The sequence below is a fragment of the Pelodiscus sinensis genome, chromosome 2 (genome assembly GCF_052426305.1).
Source record: "Pelodiscus sinensis isolate ZL-2025 chromosome 2, ASM5242630v1, whole genome shotgun sequence".
Lineage (NCBI taxonomy): Eukaryota > Metazoa > Chordata > Testudines > Trionychidae > Pelodiscus > Pelodiscus sinensis.
The window spans coordinates 249,987,459-250,008,990 of record NC_143053.1 but is presented as its reverse complement, the minus strand read 5'-3'; the positions used below and the strand labels follow the sequence as shown (position 1 = coordinate 250,008,990).

The following is a 21,532-nucleotide window of genomic DNA, read 5'->3' as shown; positions in this document are numbered from 1 at the left end:
TTTGTTGTTTTTTATGTTTTATGAAAGGTCAGAGATACTGAAAGTCCAGGTATTGCAGCTTGGTAGTTTTAACTCATTCTCATTAAAACGTTTGTGAGCTAACTCACTTCAGCACACACTTGTATTGAAAGAGCCAAGAAAGAAAACAAAACAAAGGCACTACCATATTCAAACAAAATTGTTTTATTGAGAGTGTAAATGGAAATTTCTTCATATTGCTTTGATGAAATGACAGACAGCAGCTGTAGACGAATGCGCTTTTTTAACAAATGAAAATGGATAAGGTAAAAATAAAGCTTTTTTTTTTTTTACTTGTACCTTTAAGCAACATAATCACAATATATACACAAAGAAAGCTAAAATAAAGCTATGCTGAAACCAAAGCGTTTCAATCAATACATTATCTAATTACAGATTGTGTCAATAAATACCCAGTTTTTAAACTGTTTAACAGGCAACTTTTTACACAGATACGGAGAGGGAAAAATATATATATTTACAGTTCAGTGCCCTGAAAAAAGAAAAAAATGATTTTTTTGGCACCAACACAAATAAAATGAATAAATTATAGAAAAAAAACCCATGAAGGCAGGAATCTTTATCCCCATCATTCACTTTTAAAATGATATATATGCAGAGAAACCTAGGAATGTTCTGAAACATAATCTTGCATTAGTGCCAATAAATACAGAATGGTATCAGACACTTTTTGTCAGTATTTTTGATGCCATCTGAATAGAAACTACCACCAATTAGATAGCTGGGTGGTTTTTTCAGAACAAAGAAAAATGATTGAAATCTCTATCTGCCAATAGTTCACCAACAATGGCTCTACTGCATGGCAGCCAAGTCCTATCCAGCAATACTTGCTAGGTAAGACTTGTATGCAAGTGTACCATTGCTCTGCACAGCACAGTGCAGGGTCCTTAGTAAGGGTTCCAGTGTGGAAGGAATTCCGGGGCTCAGTCAGGATAGCTGGGACTCCAGGGGTGAGATGCAGGGTGTCCTAGAGAGGCAAGTGGAGTCTGAGGAAGTTAAATCAGACAGCACCAATGGACTCCCGAGCAACGCAACCTGCAACTTTACTGAAATCCAGCTGTTTAGTCACAGCTGCAAAGGGTCACAGTACAATTTGTTATAATCATGGCCAGCTCAGTACAAGAGAAAAATCTACAATCAGCAAAATAGTTCTTCCGGTGTGAGAATTTCCTAATGGCTGGTAGTTGTGAACAACTTTGTCATGCATATTAGAATGTCAAATAATCATTTATGAACTAGAAGGTAAAAACCATGGTGATTTCCATAGTCTGCTCTATTTACGGTTCAGCCAATGGAAGCGTTTTGCCTAACTATTCATATGGGTTTTTAGTGTAGCCTAAAATCAGTCAAACGGATGCCATCTCTTCTTGCATGGGAGTCTGCATATGCTAGCCTGTTTGGCAAGGCAGATGCTGTGGGGTTACATTCAGAATATGGTGTTGCTACGTACACAACTTTTGTTTAAAATAGCTTGAGCTGGACATCTCATTTTATGTACACCAGGCTTTAAAAAGAAAAATGTATTCCCTAGCCTCATTTGGCTATTGCTCAAGTACAGGTATGACTGCATCACATAGAAGAATTTAATCTTTTAAACTTACTTCTAAAGCTGGTAGATTTATACCATGATATTGGGATATACAAATTAGACCAACATACATTAGTACTGCTGGCATAGGCACTTAGTGTACTACTAAAATACAGATTATGTCCAATTATATTTAATGGCCAGTGACCTATTTTCAGACTGATTTAAACACATATACCTAAGAAGGACTTTAATACCCTTTAAAATGATCGTTAGATTTATTTATTTTTTTTAAAAAGATGCTCCAAATTATTCAGCTTTACTTTTTTATTTTAGGTTTTTTTAAAATATATAAAAGCAATAAATAATCCAACACCTTCATTTTCATCTAATTTTACTTGTATCAATGTATCTATAAAACACATATAAATAGTCTGGCCCAGTATGTTTCACAATTGGTTAGACTCTTGACACTTCAGTGTACTAAGGAGCACTTAAATCAAGAGCATGAGCAATGTTGCTCTAATTTGCTTTGCTCTCATCAAGTTCTACAGGCTGGAAAGGTCTCCCTCACTACATCTGTGGCGGCTAATGGTTCCTCTGCATATTCAGGCACCATAATAGATCACCAAAGATCTTATGGCCAAATCCTTAGGAAATTCAATAAAATTATAAAATAATTTATGAAAAAAAGTTTTCTTTTAAATATAGTTAGTTCGTATTATTTCTTGAATAGTTTAGGGAGGTTGTTTTCCATAGCAGAATTATGGATAACGCATACCATTGTATAATCCCGTCCATGAAAGGATTTTTAGCTACCATAAGGATGTTTTTAATTATGAAAAAAACCCAACCCCCTCTCACAAACTTCACCTGGCTTAGGTTCTTTTACAAATGTTATACAAAGACAGAAAAGGTCTGACAATCTGTAAAGTTAACACCTTTCCGTCTCTTTTAAAAAAAACAGTGTTGTCGTCTTTAGGGTCTGTGCTTCTAAAGACTTTATTGCACTTCCAGGTCATTAATAAACCACAGTGCTATTAATGTACTAAAAGGTAAAAAATAAATAAATACAGATATATTATGTAAAAAATATGATTGTACACATAATACATCTGAGGTATTACCAATTTAAATAAGATTTCGTGATAGTTCAAGCTTCGGTGGCTATTTAAATTCTGGAATTTGCAATAAATAGATGAAAAATGATTATAGATATAGTGTATGGATTTTTTCTGTAAACCTCTTCAGATTTAAACATAAGAGCATGTCAGGCTCACTCTTATGCAAATCATTTTTCACAATAAATATGGATTCAAAAGATGTTTTAAAAAGTGTCTGCAACATGGAATAGTTTCTAGAAGGGGCTGTTGAGTATGACTGGCAATGTTAACAAGGAGTATTTCTTAATAGGTCTTTTTGTACAAAACACAGGTAAATTCGTACTTGAAAGTCTTCTATTTTTTCCACATTATGAAAGCTTATAAATTTTCCACAAACAGCAAAGGAACTGATTGTAGCTGCAGTATTTCAAAGTGTCCATGTCCTATAAAGACCAAAAATAATTTGTCTGCTTAGAAAGCTTTTTGTAGTATTTTCTCCTTCAGTGAAAGCTTGCTCAGTACTTCAGTTTTCAGTTTTCCTTTTCTTTTTTTTTTTAAACTTTCACTGTTTCCATTAGTGATGACTTAATAGCATCTTCTAAAAGCTGATTGTCTGTGAAAGGGACGGGGGTTTCTGGGACAGATTCAGACAAGCCGATTAGAGACTCCAGGAAACAGGTGCTCTGGTCTCCCGCCTGGGGAAAGCCAGGAAAATTAGGCAACTGAAACTGTAATGCTGAAAAATTATCCAGGTTCTCATATTCCTTTAGGGAGTTATAAAGAGGTCCCAAATTATAATCGGAAAATGACTGAAAAAGATCCAAAGAGTCAGAGGAAAGGCTGAGATCTGTGTAGCTCTTTGAGCACTGCTCTGTTGAAGATGACATGCAACAAGAAAGCCCCTCACAGTGCGAATCAGCAGTTTCATCTAGAAAACAACCAGCGTCCTGATTGGCATTTTCATCTAGGCATTCAGAGATGTTGGACAAATGGCCGGAGTAGTTTACAGTGCTGAATTTTTCAGCCACTGTACCACACTGGTCTTCAATGTTTGCACTAAAGAAGTCAGCAGGATGGAAACAGCTCAAGTTATCTTGGCAATTATTACTGTTGTCTTCGATGTCAGAGTCGTTAAAATGGAGTATTCTTGCCAGGCCATCATCATCAATGTCAGACTGAGACTTGTCTGACGGGACATTCTCGTACTGTTCTTCCGAATCCTCGCTCTGAATGGATGAAATTGAAGAGTCTGTCATATCACTGCTACAGCTGTTCTCCCCCACAGTCTCTAGATCCATGTTGAACTGAAATGCTGGAGTCAGTGGGACAGCTCTTTCCTCAAACACATTTTTCCCGGATGAACACCCAAATTGATGGAGTCTGTCCCGGAACGACGATTCGGGTTCTACATTCCTATCACTGCTCTGCTGGTTCTTTTCCAGTTCCAATTTCATGATGGTGTGGATGAAGTGAGTTTGCACTCTAGCCTGGTTGAATTCTATTCTCCCTTCCGTGTTTCCACAGCCATCTTTAGTGCAGCCACAAGGGAACGAAGTGTGATCCATCTGCCATGGAGCAAAGAAGACACAATGTTAGATGTCTGAGACTCTACTGATGCCTAGCTGCTTTTAGGCACAGAGCCCATAAACCCCAGGATAAGGTGAAAGAAAAGTGACTCCAAGTTGTGAGGAAAATGCAAAACTACAGTATGGTAAGATCTATATAGTAGAAACTGCCTCTATTCAATGATGCTGAGAACGCATCTTCACACCACAGCACACCAGCTAGCAGGTAAAAAAAAAACCAAATACTCTTTAGAAGAAGGATGGTGGAGATGAAAAGGTCTAATGGGTAAAGCATATTCCTTTTCAAAGGAAGTGTGAGTGGAAGATGTTGAACAAATAATATAAAGAGCTATGTACTGACTATCATATGCACACATAACATGCGCTATCATGGTAGTCACTTGGGACTGATCTAAAGACCCCACTGGTATTAAGCAGAGCTTCTACCATTTGCACTAAAGCATTAACTGCCATAACTGTCACCTTGGTAAATTCATCCTCAGAGGACCAACCACTAGAGAGGGATTAGGGATGTGAGCAACTTGTCGACTACCCAATAAGTCTAGGCTTATTGGGTAGTCGAGTCATTACTCAACTAGCTGCTTCCACCCCACCTTGCTGCCTCTGTACCAGAGGCAGCAAGCGGGGGAGCAGGAGCCAGTGCTGGGGAGAGCTGGTTTAAAAGCTGGTTCTCCCTAGCACCATGTATGCGGTGGCGGGAGAAGGGGGGGGAGGGAGAGGGGAGAGGCAGAGGTGCAATGGAGGAAACTGTTTGAGTGGAGACTGAAACAGTTCCCACTCACACCGGATCCTGACTGCTACGCCTCTGCCTTTTAAATGTAGTAAGATCTGTGGGCACAGCAGCGGGGATAGCGAGAACCTCCCCCCATCCCCATCGACTAATCTGATTAATCGAAATTTAACATCCCTCAAAGGAATGTGTAAAATGTGCTGTAAATTAGGCTGCACACACTCCACGTACATCCATCCCCACAGCCATGGAATACATCTTGCAAAATATATGTTAATGGGCAAGCACCAACAAGGAAAAACTGAACACAAATTCCTAAATGGAATGACGTCAAAATGGTGATACAGGCCAACTCAATCTGATTTTACCTCCTCTCTTGGGGGGGTGCTTTAAAATAGAGGAAGATTCTGAAGATTGTGAGAAGCTTCCTACTACATCATATGCTGCAGACTATCAGCCCCCTTTGATCCCTCTTCAGAACTGGGCTATAAACTAAGAAAAGCCAGGAAATCCAAATCAAGCCCTAACGTGTGACCTAAAAGCATTGTTGGTATGTGCCTCCGATGCAGCCCTGTGCTCCACCTGCTAGTTCAGTTCTGGTAACCCAATAGATCGTTAAATATGCATCAGTCCTGCTTTAAGTGTGGGAGACCAGCTTCTCACACAGGGTGGATTTGTGAAAACATGCATAAGGACATTGGGGTGTGCACATGACTGCAAAAAATAAAAAATGCAGCACCCATTAGGCATTCCATGGTGTGGACCTGTCCAGCAGAAATCGTCGAACTTTATCTCTACTGCAACTCTCATTTACTGTAGGATCTTGAGAGGAGTAAGAAGGGGCTAATTTTCACTGTTCTGACATACAGGCAACAAAAATATGTACACATATGCCATTTTAAAGGCAGGTGGCCAGAGCTCAGCAGCGTCTCTTTGACAGGACACATTTTTTAAATGCAAGTTAGAATTCGAGCATTTTACAATCTGGCTTGCTAGCAAGGGAACCTCATTTATATACTGGGGCTTGCTTAGAACTAGCTAACTTTCCCCATCTGCCTTTTCTTTCGGCTTGTGTCAAGCCTGCAGACGTGGCTGTGAACATAGTTCCAATCTGTGCAAGGATCTTTCTGATATTAAGTTTCATCCTGGTCTGAGCTCTAGCCTCACTCATACATCCCTAATGGATGCAATGCACAACATGCAGCTCGGACAGCAGAGCGAGCGGCACGTACCTGACATTTAATGCCTGCTAAGCTACAGCTGCAGGTCTCTGGATCGCAGAACTCCTGGCAGTCACAGCCGCAGTCTTCGCGGGACAGGCGGATGTTGTGCAGCTCCCGTTTCTCCTCTCTGTCGATCTTCTTCACTCCCAAGGCTTTGAGGAGAGCGCGTCTCTTTTTGGCAGGGTAAGGCTGGAGGAAGAAGCCGTCCTCCAATTCCACATTGCTCACATCCACATCATCGTCGGATATGTCCTCAGTAGTGAGCTGGTTGGCCTCCTCAGACTCTGCTGTGCTGTTCACAGTCAGCTGCACCCAAAGAATAGACGAAGACAAAGTCAGTGTGCCGCATACGCTACAGAAACCAACAGGCAGCTATACCGGAAAACATACACTTAGAACTGAGCCATGATAACAAATACCCCCCCACCCGCTATTACTGCACCTTGGCCTTTCCCAAATGGGTATCTGCCAAGTGCCTGGGGAAGGGGTGAAGAAATGGCTGTGAGGAAGAACCAGTGTAAAGGGGCCTAAAACTTGTGGCCATTAAGACGCAGAAGGGCAGAAATTAAAGGGAAGGGACAGGTCTAGTTCTGCTTCTAAGTCTACACTGCACCTCTCTTGCGCAAAAGCCTATGCAAATGAAGTGTGGATTAGCATATTGCCGCTCTTCATTTGCATAATTAATGAGGGGCAGTTTTTTTCGTAAGAAGCTTTTGCACAAAAAGGAGCTGTGTAGATGGCTCCCTTTTTGCGCAAACCCCCCCCTTGCACAAGAGCCATTCTTCCTGAAAAAGTGAGGCTAAAACAGCCCCCAATTTATTATGCAAATGAAGTGCGGCAATATGCTAATCTGCACTTCATTTGCATAGGCTTTTGTGCAAGAAAGGTGCAGTGTAGACGTAGCTGCAAATGCAGCAGACTTTTAGGTGGTGAGGTAAGACACTAGTAAACTGCTCAAGCGGGAAGAGGAACATTTTGAGCAAGGACATCAGGGCAAACCTTTATTCTTCTCAAGAAAGATGTGAGGCGGCCACTGAGCACACAAGGATAAAGTCTCCTCTAAAGACTTGGTAAGTTATTAAATTCATGGAATTCAGTTTCTTTGCCTCTGGAGGAAGGAGTGCTCCACCTGAACACTGGCTTCTAGGGATCTGGGTATGTCCAAACGGATACTTAGACCTCTGAGGGGCCCCTAATGGTAAATTGGCCAAAAGCTACTCATAAAGACTTGTATCAGTGAATGATAAACAATCCCGTGTTATCACTCACTTTCCATTTCAATGCCTCCAATTTCTCCTCTTTTAACCGCTCTTTGAGTTTCTCCCGCCGGACATTCTCCTGTTCCTTTGAAAATTCTGCCAGTGTGAATTGCCTGCACACACTGTGCTTGCTCATCATTCCCAGGGTGCAACCGCCACGGCTGGGCACACTGGTGAACCCTTGGCAGCGTGGAAAGTAAAACACAGTGACCTGATCGAACTCCACATTGTTCTTCTTTAGCCGCTTGGTTTTCTTCAGGATGGATGTGGCTAGAAAAGGCAGAAATGAAAAAAAGACACGAGGTCAACATGGCTCTCCAGCTAACAGATGCACATTAATGTGAATAGCTGCAAAAAGAGTACAAGACTTCCAGGGAGTCTACATAAATCAACAAGTTAGCATTAGGTCAGCGTATCAGTAGACAGGCTCTGAAGTGCAGTAAAACTCATTTCAAGGCATGTGACGCTGGTGCAAGAAACTGCAGCCAATAATATTTCTGCAAGCAAGGATGACTGAATATGCTTTCTAAGAAACAATTGTTTTTCTCTTCTTCACACTGATTTCCTCACGGACATTTAACAGTTACTTATTATTCACAAAACAGTGTGTGAGAGTGTGCATGAGTGTGTGTGAGAGAGATTTTAAACACCTCAGTGTCTTCTCTGTATGTTGTTAGCATCATGGCTTTTACGGAACCTTGTGTTTGCTCTTCAGTTTCTATTTTGCTGACCCCCAAATGGGTTGGTTGCTTCAGCTAATATGGGAGAGCACAAGATTATCAACAGCTGCTTTTATGGCACTTCCTTTAACATCCACTGGGAGGAACTATGAATCTGCAGTTTATTCTCAGGAGACTAATTTGAGAACAGCTGCAAAGATGTTAATCTTTATACAGGTGATCCCAATATAAACATTGTTAATACAACACAGTAGTTTATCTTAAACAGCTATGCCATGCTTTATGTATTTAGAAAGTTTAAAATGTAATCTCTCCAAAGATACTTAACTCTACATTGTCTCATGTGAATATAAATGTAACAGATTGGATTTTCTAGCCTACAGTAGTAATTCCAGAATCACTCTGTTATGGAATGCAAAATTGTGGCAATATTGGTTTAAGGAACTATTTTTCCTGCAACATGAACATATTAGGGAGAAGAGGCAGCAAAAGACAAGCTTAGCTTGTTTGCCCACAATCTCTGCTAATTCTCACAGAAAATGGATGAAATCTGAGTCAGCATAAAGGTAATCAAATCTGAGAGCTCAAACCATGGACAACTATTTAAACAGACCTCACATGGCAAATGGGAAGACTCCAGTTATTGGGAGGACATATCTTCCCAATGACAATGGCCTCCAGTCCCATCTTACCCTCTTAGCTAAAACAGCAGTTTAAAAACTTGCCTTGCCTGTCCATGAAAAGTTGCGCCTGTTTAACTGAATTTATTCTACATCAGTCTAGCTATATCGTGCAATTCCCTAGTGCACACAGACTGGTGTAGCTTTGTTCACACTGGTCTAGCTTAAATCAGTTGTTTATTGAATCTTACTATGTATGCACACTGAGTAAGGTAATAAATATCCTGCACGAGCTTAGAATCTAACTACATGAAAGAGAAGAATGATCATCCACATTTTACAGATGAGAAACTGAGGCTCCGAAAAATCCAGAGACATGAGCTCACATCTCTGGATTCCAAAGCTGAGCCTGAACCATGTCCTTCCTCTCCTTACCAGAACTACTGTGGACAGTGAATTGCAGTCACCAGCTGCAAACACAAAAGGATGTTTCCAAAGCTGGGGTAGCATCAGCTGCCCCTGAAACTTAAGAGAAATGCTGTACTGGATTTAGTCATGTCCACTTTTAAAAGTAAGCTTCATTTACCATCAACCATTACTTAGTTGAGTCTAAAGAGTATTGGCGCAGCTATGTTAGCAGCTTTGATTTAATCAATCAGCAAAGCTTTCGAGATCTCACAGGAGTCACTGTCATCATTTTAATGACATCTTTCCACTGGGCACAGCATTTTTCTGTAGTCTTGGCTTCAGCATTTAACACTGCTTTACCAGAACACCCTGCCTGCAAAAAAATGAGTATATTTTATCTTGCTCCCCGCAAAAATGGTTCTCTCTTTCCTGACACTTTTCAACTGAGCGAGAGTGTACAGAAAGTTCATTGTTATTTCACAAAACCCAGAAGACAAAAAAGAATGAAGTTCTTTATTATTAAAAGACTTCTAATGCCTTTTCAGACCAGTGCATGTTTGTATATGTCTGCTAAGTGGACCTTAACTGCAAGATACTTTCGGTGCTCGAGTATAATTTATTTGGTAAAGCTATTTCCCTTAGCTGAACAATGTATGCACTGAAATTTTTGGATGACAAGTGAGGGAAGTTCCTATGTGTTTTCCAGATGAACCCAAATTGGTAGTAGCTACTTGGAAAACAAATTAGCATTTATCTGTTCCAGCAATGGTGTCAATGTCAAATGTATCACCTTATTTGGCAAGTTATCTGGTTTGCTTATGAAACAGTTCTGAAATGGTTTATATTAACTAATTAAGTTACTGGTTAATCATTTCTATCTACTCTTTTTTTAAATGGGCACCTATAACTAACATTTATGCCCCCTAGTTGACCATTTAGATACCTGAAGTTAGATTTAGGTACTTATCAGGCTACTTTCTCCACATATTATGGCATCTATGTAAAGTTATAAATTTGTTACAAATTAGCGGAGAAAACAGCTGAAGAAAACTATCCTTAAAATATAGGCTAAGTAAATATTTATATTTATAAAATTATATGCACTAGACTTCATAGACTCATTCCATAGTTTCCAATGAATAAATCAGCGTCTGCTAAGATCCTGGGAGCGACTGTAATAACCATCCACAGTGTCATTACCATGATTTAAAAGTCTGTTTGCAGAGTCTTTGGATGTATGTAGGCTCCATAAGATAACAGGCCCACCATCTAGACATAACAATGTAGATTGTCATGGGATACTTACGAGTGAAACTGGAGGTTAAGGCAGTACTGGGCTTGCTGTCTCCTCGGGAGTTTTCCTCCTCCGATTCCCAGCCTGATGAGGCCGAAGAAGAGGAGAAAGGGGAGCAGGAGGAAGAGGAACAGTAGGTGGCATCATCCTCCAATTCATCATACTTTCTTTTCAATACCCCGCTCATGTTTATTCGGTATTTTTCATATAACTGAAAAATAAGAGAGAGAGAGGAAAAATAAAACATGGGTGACAATAGATGTTCTTCACTGGGGTGAAATTTGATCCTGCCGAGAACCACTTAAGCTTTATTTTGAGGGCTTCATTGGAATTTCAGCAGCTTCTGTGCCTGTTCACCTCACGGTTTCAGTTCCTACATCAACTCATTCCCATCCATGAAAGCTGCTCCCTAATTTCTACCATAATATAACTGGTTACTGCTTAAACTGCTATTGTTTTCAAACATCCCCAAATCTCTCCTACTTTCTGTGGTTCACATTTTTTACCTAATTCACTGTAACTTCAAACCTTATTCCTGGTAACTTAACTGAATTTCTTTCCACCCATATTAAGACTGTACAAAGTAGCAGGTTACTTACTGCACACACACGAAAGGACAACAGATCTTCCACACAGTCATTCCATCAACCGAAATGTTAATAAACAATAAGTATTACATTCTGCATACTAATCTTTTATGTTAACTCATTGCCTAAATCACTTACTATGCAGTTACAGCTTGTTTCTTGCTAATTACAAAAAGAAGCCAGTTTGTTGAGAACAATCAGCCGGCATGATTTACTTGCTTCAGTCCCCTGGGGACTTATTAAATGAAGCACTGAAATACAAATATATCAAATGCAAGAAACAACCCTTCCTCTCCATTTCTTTCGATTCAGCCCCACTGTTCACTAAACCAGGGTTTTATTTTGTGTTATATATCAGACACAGTACCAATTAAAAGCAATAGAGCTAATTAAAAACAAAGTAGTTCTGCACTTGTCTAGATTTCTAAATGCTGTTCATTTCTTTTTCCAACATTCAAGCCACCAAATAACTTCACGTTTAATCCTTTAGCATCTTTGGAATAAGAATTTCCTGCAGCAAAAAGACACTATACTTTGCATATAATATGCCAACTGAATCACAGCATTTACTCTACAGCTTAGAGTCCATAGGGTCAGAGCACTCATAGGGAGAATTCTGTTTGGACCAATGACCTACAAAACCCTAGATAATCCCTCTATTTTTATAGAAAACATCACTGGTCTATTTAGGTTTGAAGTGGGTGAGCACATAACCAGACACCACGACAAGATTATTACTGGAAGAATGACTCACTAGGATTCAAACCAGTGCACTTGTATATTTATCAGCAACAAACATGTGAGACTAGAAATGACGACTGACCCTACAACTAGAGTTCAGAAACATCCTTTGGCAGGGGAGTAGATGCAATTTATGAGAATCACCCACTCTCTTAGGGAGGGAGGGATGATGCAGTGGCTTCAGTCACTTGCATGATACAAGTAGTGCTGCTTCTTAGTAAGCAATTTTAGCCATCTAAGAAACTAAGAGGCTATTATCAGAAAGTGTCGCTAAATGCTACGAATAGAACTTGATCCAAAGTCCACACAGCCAAACACAACTGACATGGGAAATAAAACAAGCAGAAGAGTGCTGCTCCCTTCTCTTAGCCATATGCCTTACAAAAAAAGTCTACAATTACAATATAAAAAGTCACATATTAAGAACCATTAGAAAACATTCAGTAAATGAAGCATGGCTCTGGCTACTAACAGTTATCATGCTGTTTATTACCAAGTTATATGGAATTTCTTGAACTGTACAGAATTCACGGATCTCACAGGATTGGTCCATTTAATTCTAAAAAAAATACAAAGGTATCCTTCAATGCGACACTAAATCAGAAAGCAAGGATGTCTCAGATACTTATTAGAAACAGGCTTGAAATCCTACAAAGTCCAGTGTTATGCTTGACAGCCAGAATGACTCTTTCTCCCTCCCCCAGTACATCAAGGTTAGACTTTGCTTTTAGCACAAATGTGTTCTTTGTGACCATAATTGTATTACCACCTCTCTCCTTTGCATGTCTAACATGTCTACATATGTTAATTCTTCTTTAAAAGCTCCGCCAAGTGCCATTCAAAAATGCATATTTCAAAACCTTCTAAGGATGGGATTTTAACATTTCAATAGCACTGCATAATACTACTTAGCCTGTTTATACAGCTCCTTATATCTTCAAAGTTCTGTACAAGTGCTAATTAATTATGTTGACAAACAGCTTTCCATTAGACAATAGTCTCTAAAAGGTTAAAAACTGCTGGCTGTAATAGCCCTTTGGTTATAAGAAAGTTAATCATTTACTGCAGCATGGCAGTGTTGGGGCTTCAAGGCCCTAGAACTTTCTAATCTGAAGTTGGGTTTAATAAAGATCATTTTTAAACAGTATTTTTTATTAAAAAAGTAACTGTTTCCCCAGGCTCTTTTTATACCCCTTGTTGACAGCTCTAACATGACAAGGAGACAGAACTAACATTGCAGGTGGTTTTGCCACAGTTGGTTTTTTGGCCTTAATCCAAAACAGATGGGGAGGTGGTGGACTTGGATATCTTCCATCAGTAACTCCACATGTACTACCTGACACCTGGCTTAACCCTTTTGCTGCTTTCCATTTATCTCACCAATACTATATTGTTCAGCAAGCGCTCCCAACTGACCAAGTCACCAAAAAGAAAGCTTAGTTGTTAGTATAAGTTCATGCTGTGCTGTGTGCTTTCTCCCCGATTTCTCAAAATGAATGTGAACTGGGTTGCTTACACACACACCCATCCCACCCCGGCTGCCCATCTTCTCAGTATGGGGTTTGAAACAAGTTCTGTGCAGAAGTCTGAGGTTTTATTTAGCTCAGTTTTTACTAGTCTGTTTCAGTTAGATAGTTGGAAATTAGGAGTGACTGAGATAATGCCCAATGATTCCTGCTTTAGTGTTTGTTAATCCCCACCCCCCATCTATTTCAGAGCACAGGGAGGAAAGTAGCGTATGTGTGGGAATTAGCGGTGTGGAACTGCTGCATCCTCAGGCTTCCGGCCTAGTACCCAGGGTCCTGGCTGCCCCGCTGTGTGCCATGGACTCTGCTGCTGGCCTCATGCCAAGGAACCCAGCTGCCGCCCTGCATTTCAGTGGGCTCTGCTGCTGCCTCTGAGCCTGCTGGCCCTGCACACCAGGTTGATCTGCTTCGAGCCTGCGCACTGGGGACTGCTGACTGCCCCGTGCCCCGCCTTTGTTAACAGTCTTAGCTGAGGGAGGAGGACAGATGTAAAGGGGAGGTATCAGCACCCCACTCTTACGTCACTGTCACCTTCCACCCCAATATGCTGACTTTCAGCTACATCATTTGCAAGAGATCACACATTTTAACAAACAGGGATGAGAGTAACCCTCTTTTTGCTTGTACTATCGGAGCCAGCCTAATGGCTACTCTGATAGATGCCAAGCAGCAAACAGGGAAACTTGCAGAACCACCAAGGTCACACTACAAATCAAAGATAAATAACAGAGAAATAAACACAGACTATGTCAGGTTGGCTTACAGCAAAACCCTTTACCCTCAAAACCATGTAAACTATCACTTTGGAAGTGTATTACGTTTGAAATTTGTGAACACAGGCCACTTGTACTGAAATCAGCAACCACCATCTTCCAACCTGGCCTAACAGCCAAATTCTGACTCCAAATTCTGGATTCTCTTCCATCTTTCTGATTGCTTAGTCACTAATTTGTGCCTCAAGAGAGATATCTAGCACTTTGGGGTATGGATAAGCTACTACTGCGCATTAAAGAGAACCGAGACCATAAAGGTTTCACTTGCAGGCAAAAAGCTGGCACATTAGAAATACTGAAAATGAAGGCTACAACAATGCTACCACAACAACACATCTGTTACCAATGTGAAAATTAATAGTGAACATAGAAACTCATGAATAAGGCGACACACTGGTCTGTTTATAAAGACCCAGCAAATCATGTCACAAATAAACAGGACTATCTTAATGATAGCTGGACTGGTGCAAAAAAACATGATCAAGATAGGTTATAATTTGGGATTACCATAGACATGCTCACAATGCATTAGATACTTTCCCCAAGAGTGGAAAGAAGGAAAAATGTTTCCCCTTTTCTTCATAAGAAGGAATTGAGCTAACCCACAACAGCCAAGTTATTTCAAATATTTTATTGCAGTCAGTGCGTAAGTAGACATCATGCAAACACAATTCTTGATTAACGGGGAAAAGAGCTTTTACTGAAACTGCTCCGCCCCTTACCCAAGAACATTTTTCTCTTTTCTGTTTTTGATTTTAAGATGGAACATTTCCTAGGTAGAGTTTTCAAAAACTTTTCACAAACCATACATGTATGGTTCAATGTCTAGCTGCACCCAACAAAAAAGAAAAATCCTAAAGAATAAACATTGGAGGTAAAGCCAATCACTTTCCCACTTTTCTGTGACAGTTGAATTTGTCCCTGTGATCTGGACACTGTTGAAACTCTGATGTCTGGTATGCTATTGAATGCTCAGCCAATAAAACCTGACTGCCAATTTATCCCTCACGAGGCTATTTTAATTGCAGTATTCCACAATTCAAATGCCTATATAGGACATAAATACAGACTTAAGACTAAGCCACCAATCTGTACACAGCAACTTCTAAAAGAGTGCTCTTCTTGCACTCACAAAGTCTGCAAGTACCATATACAAGGAGTTCCCCCCTCCGCTGCTTTTTTATATAACCTGAAATAAAATAATCCCATCTCCCTTTGGTTGCCAAAAAAGACATTCTGTTCTTGGCTAAGACTCCTGACTCATCTATTTTACTGAAAACAGCTTTTTGAACAAGTACATAATGCGATGGATCAAACCCGCAGGAATTCCACTAGCACCGCAGCTCCCACTATCCTGGGAATACTTTCTAAAAAATATTTAGCCCAGATGTGCATTCCTCCCTCTCTCTCTTTTGGAACATCAAACTTGGGGCAGAGGATGGGGGTTGAATGTCTAGTGGGAGAAGAGGAATTGAAATGGCTAAGTCCTATTTCTGGCTCTCAGCAAGACACAGGGCCAAGCCCTAATACATTGGAATGCAAGGAATTCATGTTTTAACTATCCTACTCTTGGACTACATGTCAACAGTAAATATTTCAAGTAATTTAGATTTAAGAAGATTTGGCATTTATTTAGTCAAACAGAGAAAAAGCAACCAAAAACAATAGTGTTCCTGTAGTCTATTTATAACTAACTCCACAAGACATTATGTTTGGGTATGCAAGTTGCTGCTCTCTTGTTACAGAATATAAACTATTTACATTTTCACTTTGTACAACTGAATGGTTTGTAGGGTAATCATCTAAGTCTAACTGCTGACATGCCTTACACTTGCTGCAGGTTCAGCATTCAAAAGTACCAGGCTGGACATCCATGCTTATAAAGAGCATCAGAATCCACATCAGTCTGCAGTGACATTTTAAAGTTTGGTTTTATGGCTGCAGAGCCAATGCATGAAGGAATTCAAGATTTGTGCAAAAGTGAATTAAAGTGCAGCTCTATTCTGAAAAGCAACTTTGTAAAAATGTCAAGGATTGAAATATTTATTTTTCTGATAACGTTAAGATCAAATCTGTTCTCTTTACAAGTAAAAAAAACAACAGCTCTGCAAACCACCTGGCATCTAAGAGTCAAAGTGGGTTCCTTCTGGCTCATAGCTCAACAAGAATAAAGATCCTGCAACTGGAAATGAGTTAGCAATTCTGTTGATCCATGATGAGTCAGCTGCAGATCCAGCTCAGACCCCTAGAGCTATATGGTGGATCTGCATGTCTGACAAGAACAAATATTAGCTTTAAGAAACCACCATGTATTTTAATCAGGAAGGGCAGTGAATACACTCACAGAACAAGTCTGGAGTAAGACTTGATAGCACTCATTTACATGCCTCTGTTGACTGCAGGTGAGACTGATCTTGGTATTTTAGCATTAACAAAACCTGATGTAGAGCAGATCTTTTTAATTTAACCATCTGAATATTAGATATTTTAAAAAGAGGTGCTTTCACTGAAGCTTCCAGATTATTTAATAACCAGTACTCTATTGATATTGATTCACTAAGCATCCAGTCATTTAAAACTTTTAATTTTCTGGATATTAAGAGGTTTCCACAGCACTTCTGTTACATGCACTAGCCTTACAATATTCACCAGGTTTGATGTAGGCATTTTGCAGAAACGACCACAAAAAGAACCATCCTCATATAGAAAGAAAAGTGCAAGAAAAAAATGTAGTTCTCCTCCCAGTTTCTTGCTCAAGTATGGAGTGCAAAGCAAGGAGTAACCAAACCAGCCTCACTGACTGTATTCCAAGAAACACAGGCCTTGCTTTCCAGTTCAAACTAGATCATTTTAACCCAGCTGGGTCTAAGGTTTCATAACCTTACTCTGGGTAAAAATAGACTCTGCCTACCATGTAACAGCAAAAACTGAACTAGTCAGTGTGGCAGAATAAAAGCATGAATCGGTTTATAGATTGAGTTTATTCCTATGCCAAAATATTTTTCATAGGAAGAATTAAAGAAGTGCTTTCTTTAACCCTTTTAAAAAAAAACCAAGAATTAGGTGGCCCATTATTTCTTGCTGACAGCTGACCAGGGACATAAAAACCAGCAAAATACACAATAGATTATCTGATTTGGCTGCTAGAAATTAAGCTTCCAGGTCTACTTGACAGGGATCTTATTATAATAAATATGAAAATAGACTGTGCACTTTGTCTAGGAAAATCCTCTATTTGATTACCCCTTATGAATAATTCACAACAGGTTTCCATATTTGTCCTCCAGTAGGTACACACTGTACATTACCTTTTCTCCTATGAGTGTGCACACTTTTCATGCAATAAATTATTAAAAGACTTACCAGCAGGCACTGCTGTATGGTCTAATGAAACACACATTCACTAGACCCTAAAACAATCCTATAGAGTAGACCTTGATGGCTTCACTTAAATTTGCTTAGCAAAAGCTCCAGTTGTAAAATGTTAGATGACTTGATAGCTCAATGCAACAAATGACTACACATTTACATTTGTAGATGGCTATAATTTTTTTCTTGTGATTCCAATGTTTTTAATTTAATGTTTTAGTAGGACATCGTTACTATAGTGAAAAGTTATCATGCATATCAGCTATTTTCAAGACTAGATTGTATAATGTGTGTGTGACACACAATCTAAAGAACCCATCTGATTTGGGGAAAAAATGTACATTTATGAAACTTTACCAGTTATTTTCCCCAGTGAAAATAACTTTCTGAAAGAAATAATTTCAGTGAAAATAACTTTCTGAAAGAAAATAATTTTCTGAAAGAAATGCCAGATTGCTTACTTCATAAATTAAGACTAGAGCAATTGCTTTGGGAAGATGAAGTTGATTTGCATACTTTTCACAGAAAAAGTCACACGCAGTAGGGAAAGCACCTCTCTGCCTGATGTTTGGCCAGCAAGACAATGCAGCTGATCAATTTGTCTCTAAACCAGTAGGTGTTGCTGTGGCAATGGAAAAATGCTGTCAGTTTTGTAAATTTGGAAGATACAACGATAGTTCCCACATTTCTTCCAGTACCGAAAGAAAATGCAAACTGCAGCCTTTAAAAAGGAAGAGTACTCTGCTCTTTTTCTCAAGACAAAACTGAGCATCAACACAAAAATAAAAAGTTATTTTCTGCATTTACGTTTGTGGCATGAAACCAGTTTTGATGCATGAGCAGCATTAACAAATCCTTAAGGAATGTCATAAAATACATTTTTTCTCCTGCTGCCAAGTGAAATTACTAAAGCTATTTCAGACACTTCCTGGACAACTAGAAAAGGACACTACATCCAAAATCATCTTCTCTGCATGTCCACTGGGGAGGGCTCTGATGCAGAGTAAGTTTCGTTTCCTCGGTGGATAAAACAATGTTAAAGTGTCTTCCCGGCACGCCTGGGACCACAGAAGCAGGAAGAAAAGCAGGCATCAAATTCCTTAAAAGCAAAAGAAATCTCCTGCCTGGTCAATTTGCCCAGAGGGAATGTGCATTCCCCTCCCAGCAGATAGCCCAGCATGGAGCCAGAGATCATTATCTCTTCGGCCTGCGGGACCCGAGCTCCTTAATTAACTTCTTTTGAACCGTTTTGGCGCGTCTCACTCCGGGACACGCGGAGGGGACTCAATGTACCCACTGTGAACGGGTCTCAGCAGCAGGAGGAACATTTGCCAGCGGAGTGTGACTGGCCCTGGCGTTGCCCGGGGCTCACACCTGCGCCTATTACGCTCGGGCACTCACGTGTGGGGCCGGGCTGTGAATCTACCCCAGCAAGTCACCTGCCCCCGGCAGCAGGTAACGCCGGCCAAGTGCGCCCTCTCCAAGCGCGCCCCCCGCCCCGACTGGGCAGGGGGCGCTCCCACGGGCCCCCAGGCGCTGCCGGCTGTGGGGGTTGCAAACCTGCCCCCGAGCCGCCACCAGGCACCCCACTGAGCCGGAGCCTGCTTCACGCCCCCTCCTCCCGGCGGCCAGGTCCAGCCCCGCGACTCAGCTTAGCTCCCTGTGCGCCCTGGGGCGCCCCCATCCGCTCTCAAGCCGGGTGCCTGCCTGCCTGCCTGCCCGCCCCCTCAGTCTCCAGGCTGTCTCCTGCCCCTTCCGCCCCCACGCGTCCGGGCGCCTCAGCTGCGCCCTCTCCCGTCGGGTCTCTGTTACTGCGCCCCCTCCGCATCTCCCCACCCCCTCCCGTCCAGGCGCCTCCGCTGCTGCGCCCTCCGGCTCCCTGCTCCCTTCAGTCCAGGGGAAGGGGTGTCTCTGCTACTGCCCCCCGTCTCCAGCCTGCCGCCTCCTCCCGTCCCGGGATCTCTGCGCTGAGCCCATTCCCGGCTCCTCTGCCCCCTCCTGCCCGGGCGCCTCTGCTACTGCGCCCCCTTCCCTCCGGGGGTTTCTGCTACTGCGCCCCCTAACTCCCGCCCCCTCCGGGCCGGACGCTTCTGCGGCGCCCCCTCCCGTCCGCGGGCTTCTGCTACTGGGTCCCCTTCCTTACGGGGGTCTCTGCTGCTCCCCCCCCCCGGTCCCGGGGTCTCTACTGCTATGCCCCCTCGCCGGCTGCCGCCCCCTCCAGTCCGGGCGCCTATGCTGACCCCCTCCCCCGCCGGATGCCGGTCCCCTACAGAGCGGGGGTCTCTCCTACGCCCCCTCCCCGCGCCGCCCCCTCTAGCGCGCTGTGCACCCCGCCCGCTCCGGCGCCTCTGCTGCTCCCCCTTTCCTCTCCCCAAGAACTGCAGCTGCGCGGGAGCCAGCCCGAGCCCCGGAGACCTTCCCCTTCCCGAAAGTCACCCCGACCCCCCAGCCTGGCCACCTAGCAGCCCCCTCCGGGCGCAGGCACCGGCCGCACCGAGAGCGCAGCAGCCGAAGGCACCTACCTGCGCCTGGGTTCCTCCGGGGGCGGCGAGCGATGGAGACCGAGGGGCACCCAGCGGAGCCGAGCAGGCGCCAGCAGTCCCGGCGGATCGGCTCCGGAGCTCGCAGGACTGACGGGAGCCCTCCGCTCAGCCTCGCATCGTCTAGACGAGCGGCTGCTGCTGTGTCTGGAGCTGCGGAAGGACTGGCTGTGCCTGGCTCGGCTCTGCGCGTCCCTCCTCCTCCGGGCTCAGCAGCGCTGCCCTTTTTCGTCAGTGGAAAACTCCTGGGCGCTGACGCAGGCGGTGACAAGGGAGCCGGAGCCAGAGACGGCGAGAGCCCTGCCTGCCTCCAGCCCACACTCCGCTTCCTGCCCCCCTCCCTCGGCGCAGCCCGGGAGCAGAACGAGTCCTGCCTCCCCTCTAGGAGAGAAATTACAAGGAGCAAGGGAAGGGGAGAGAATGAGTCAGTGTCTGGCTGGGAGAGGCCCCGACTGACAGCAAGGGCTCCTGTGCTCAGAGGGGCACGGCGCACACCTCACACCAATCAGGGGAAGGGGGGCAGGGCGCCAGACGCAGGACTCCTGGGTTCTAGCTAAGGTGCCCTTCCTGATTCATTGTGTGACCTTTGAGGTCATGGCACTGAACAGAGCCTTGGTTTACCCATCTGCGGAGAATATGTCCAGATGCTGGGTTCCCTTCTCTGTCGGTCCTTTGACCCGGGGCAGCTCATGGCGGCTCCGTGCCTCAGTTTCCCAGTCTGTCATAGGGGACAATGGCACCTGCCTGCCTTTGGAATAAAGGGTCCAAAGACCAATGTGGCTGAAATGGGTTAAGGGAGACCTGTGTATCTACCCCACTGAGTCCTCTGGGTGCCACAAGCAAACATTGATATATAGTATTTTACAAACAATAGACTGCAATATCTATGAAAGGCAGCCACTTGGGGGATGGAAAGCAGCAGAGGACTGGCACATGAAAGAAAGGGCATCTTTAGCCCAGGGCAGTGGGAGAAGCAGCACTACTTACAGAGAATGCACTGGAATCTTTATTAACCTTTGGCCACATGCAGGACCTTGGTTCTGAAGGCCTCTCACACTGTATTTCGCTCCCATCATGAATGGGTGAGTTAAAGCAGCCCAGAGTTGAACCTTTGGTGCCAGTGAGATCAGGTATGTTCATTGCTTTGAAATAGCACTGAGCTATAGGAAGGCTTGTTAAAGGATGACACATCGGGGTTACACTGTATATTAAAGAAGGGGGAGGGAGGAGGATGTCACCTTTTCCAGTGAAGCTTCTTTTTGCTTGAGATGTATTATTTAGAGCAGTGGTTCCCAAACTTTTCAGCTTCATGCTCCCTTTTTGATTTTTGAGAAACCCTCACGCCCCCCACCCCCATAGCAGAAAAAAAGAGAGAGAGAGAGAGAAAAAGGAACTGACCGGGGCCGAAAAACAAAAATAGCAGCAAAACTTGGGGAGGGAGTTTATGGGGGGGTCTGGGTCTCCTCGCACCCCGCTGGAATTCCTTCTCTCCCCCCCAGAGAGGCACGCCCCCCCCCCAGTTTGAG

General features: G+C 42.8%; 1 protein-coding gene across 1 annotated transcript; it reads right to left on the bottom strand.

Annotated features, from left to right (window-relative positions):
- Positions 1-167: 167 nt before the first annotated feature.
- On the bottom strand, positions 168-20,413 carry CSRNP1 (cysteine and serine rich nuclear protein 1). The gene is made up of 5 exons (XM_075922854.2): positions 19,989-20,413; positions 10,483-10,681; positions 7,479-7,738; positions 6,219-6,515; positions 168-4,235 (listed from the first exon to the last, which is right to left on the bottom strand). Exons 2-5 carry the CDS (start codon positions 10,655-10,657, stop codon positions 3,225-3,227), a joined length of 1,743 nt encoding a protein of 580 aa, XP_075778969.2. The 5' UTR covers positions 10,658-10,681; positions 19,989-20,413; the 3' UTR covers positions 168-3,224.
- Between the last annotated feature and the right edge of the window lie 1,119 nt (positions 20,414-21,532).

Excerpts from the sequence above, each read along its gene's own strand:
- CSRNP1 (XM_075922854.2), bottom strand. The coding sequence starts at position 10,657 with ATGAGCGGGGTATTGAAAAGAAAGTATGATGAATTGGAGGATGATGCC. Across the intron at positions 7,739-10,482 it reads CTTAACCTCCAGTTTCACTC|CCACATCCATCCTGAAGAAA; the intron begins GTAAGTATCCCA and ends TGCCTTTTCTAG. Across the intron at positions 4,236-6,218 it reads TAGCAGGCATTAAATGTCAG|ATGGATCACACTTCGTTCCC; the intron begins GTACGTGCCGCT and ends GCTCCATGGCAG.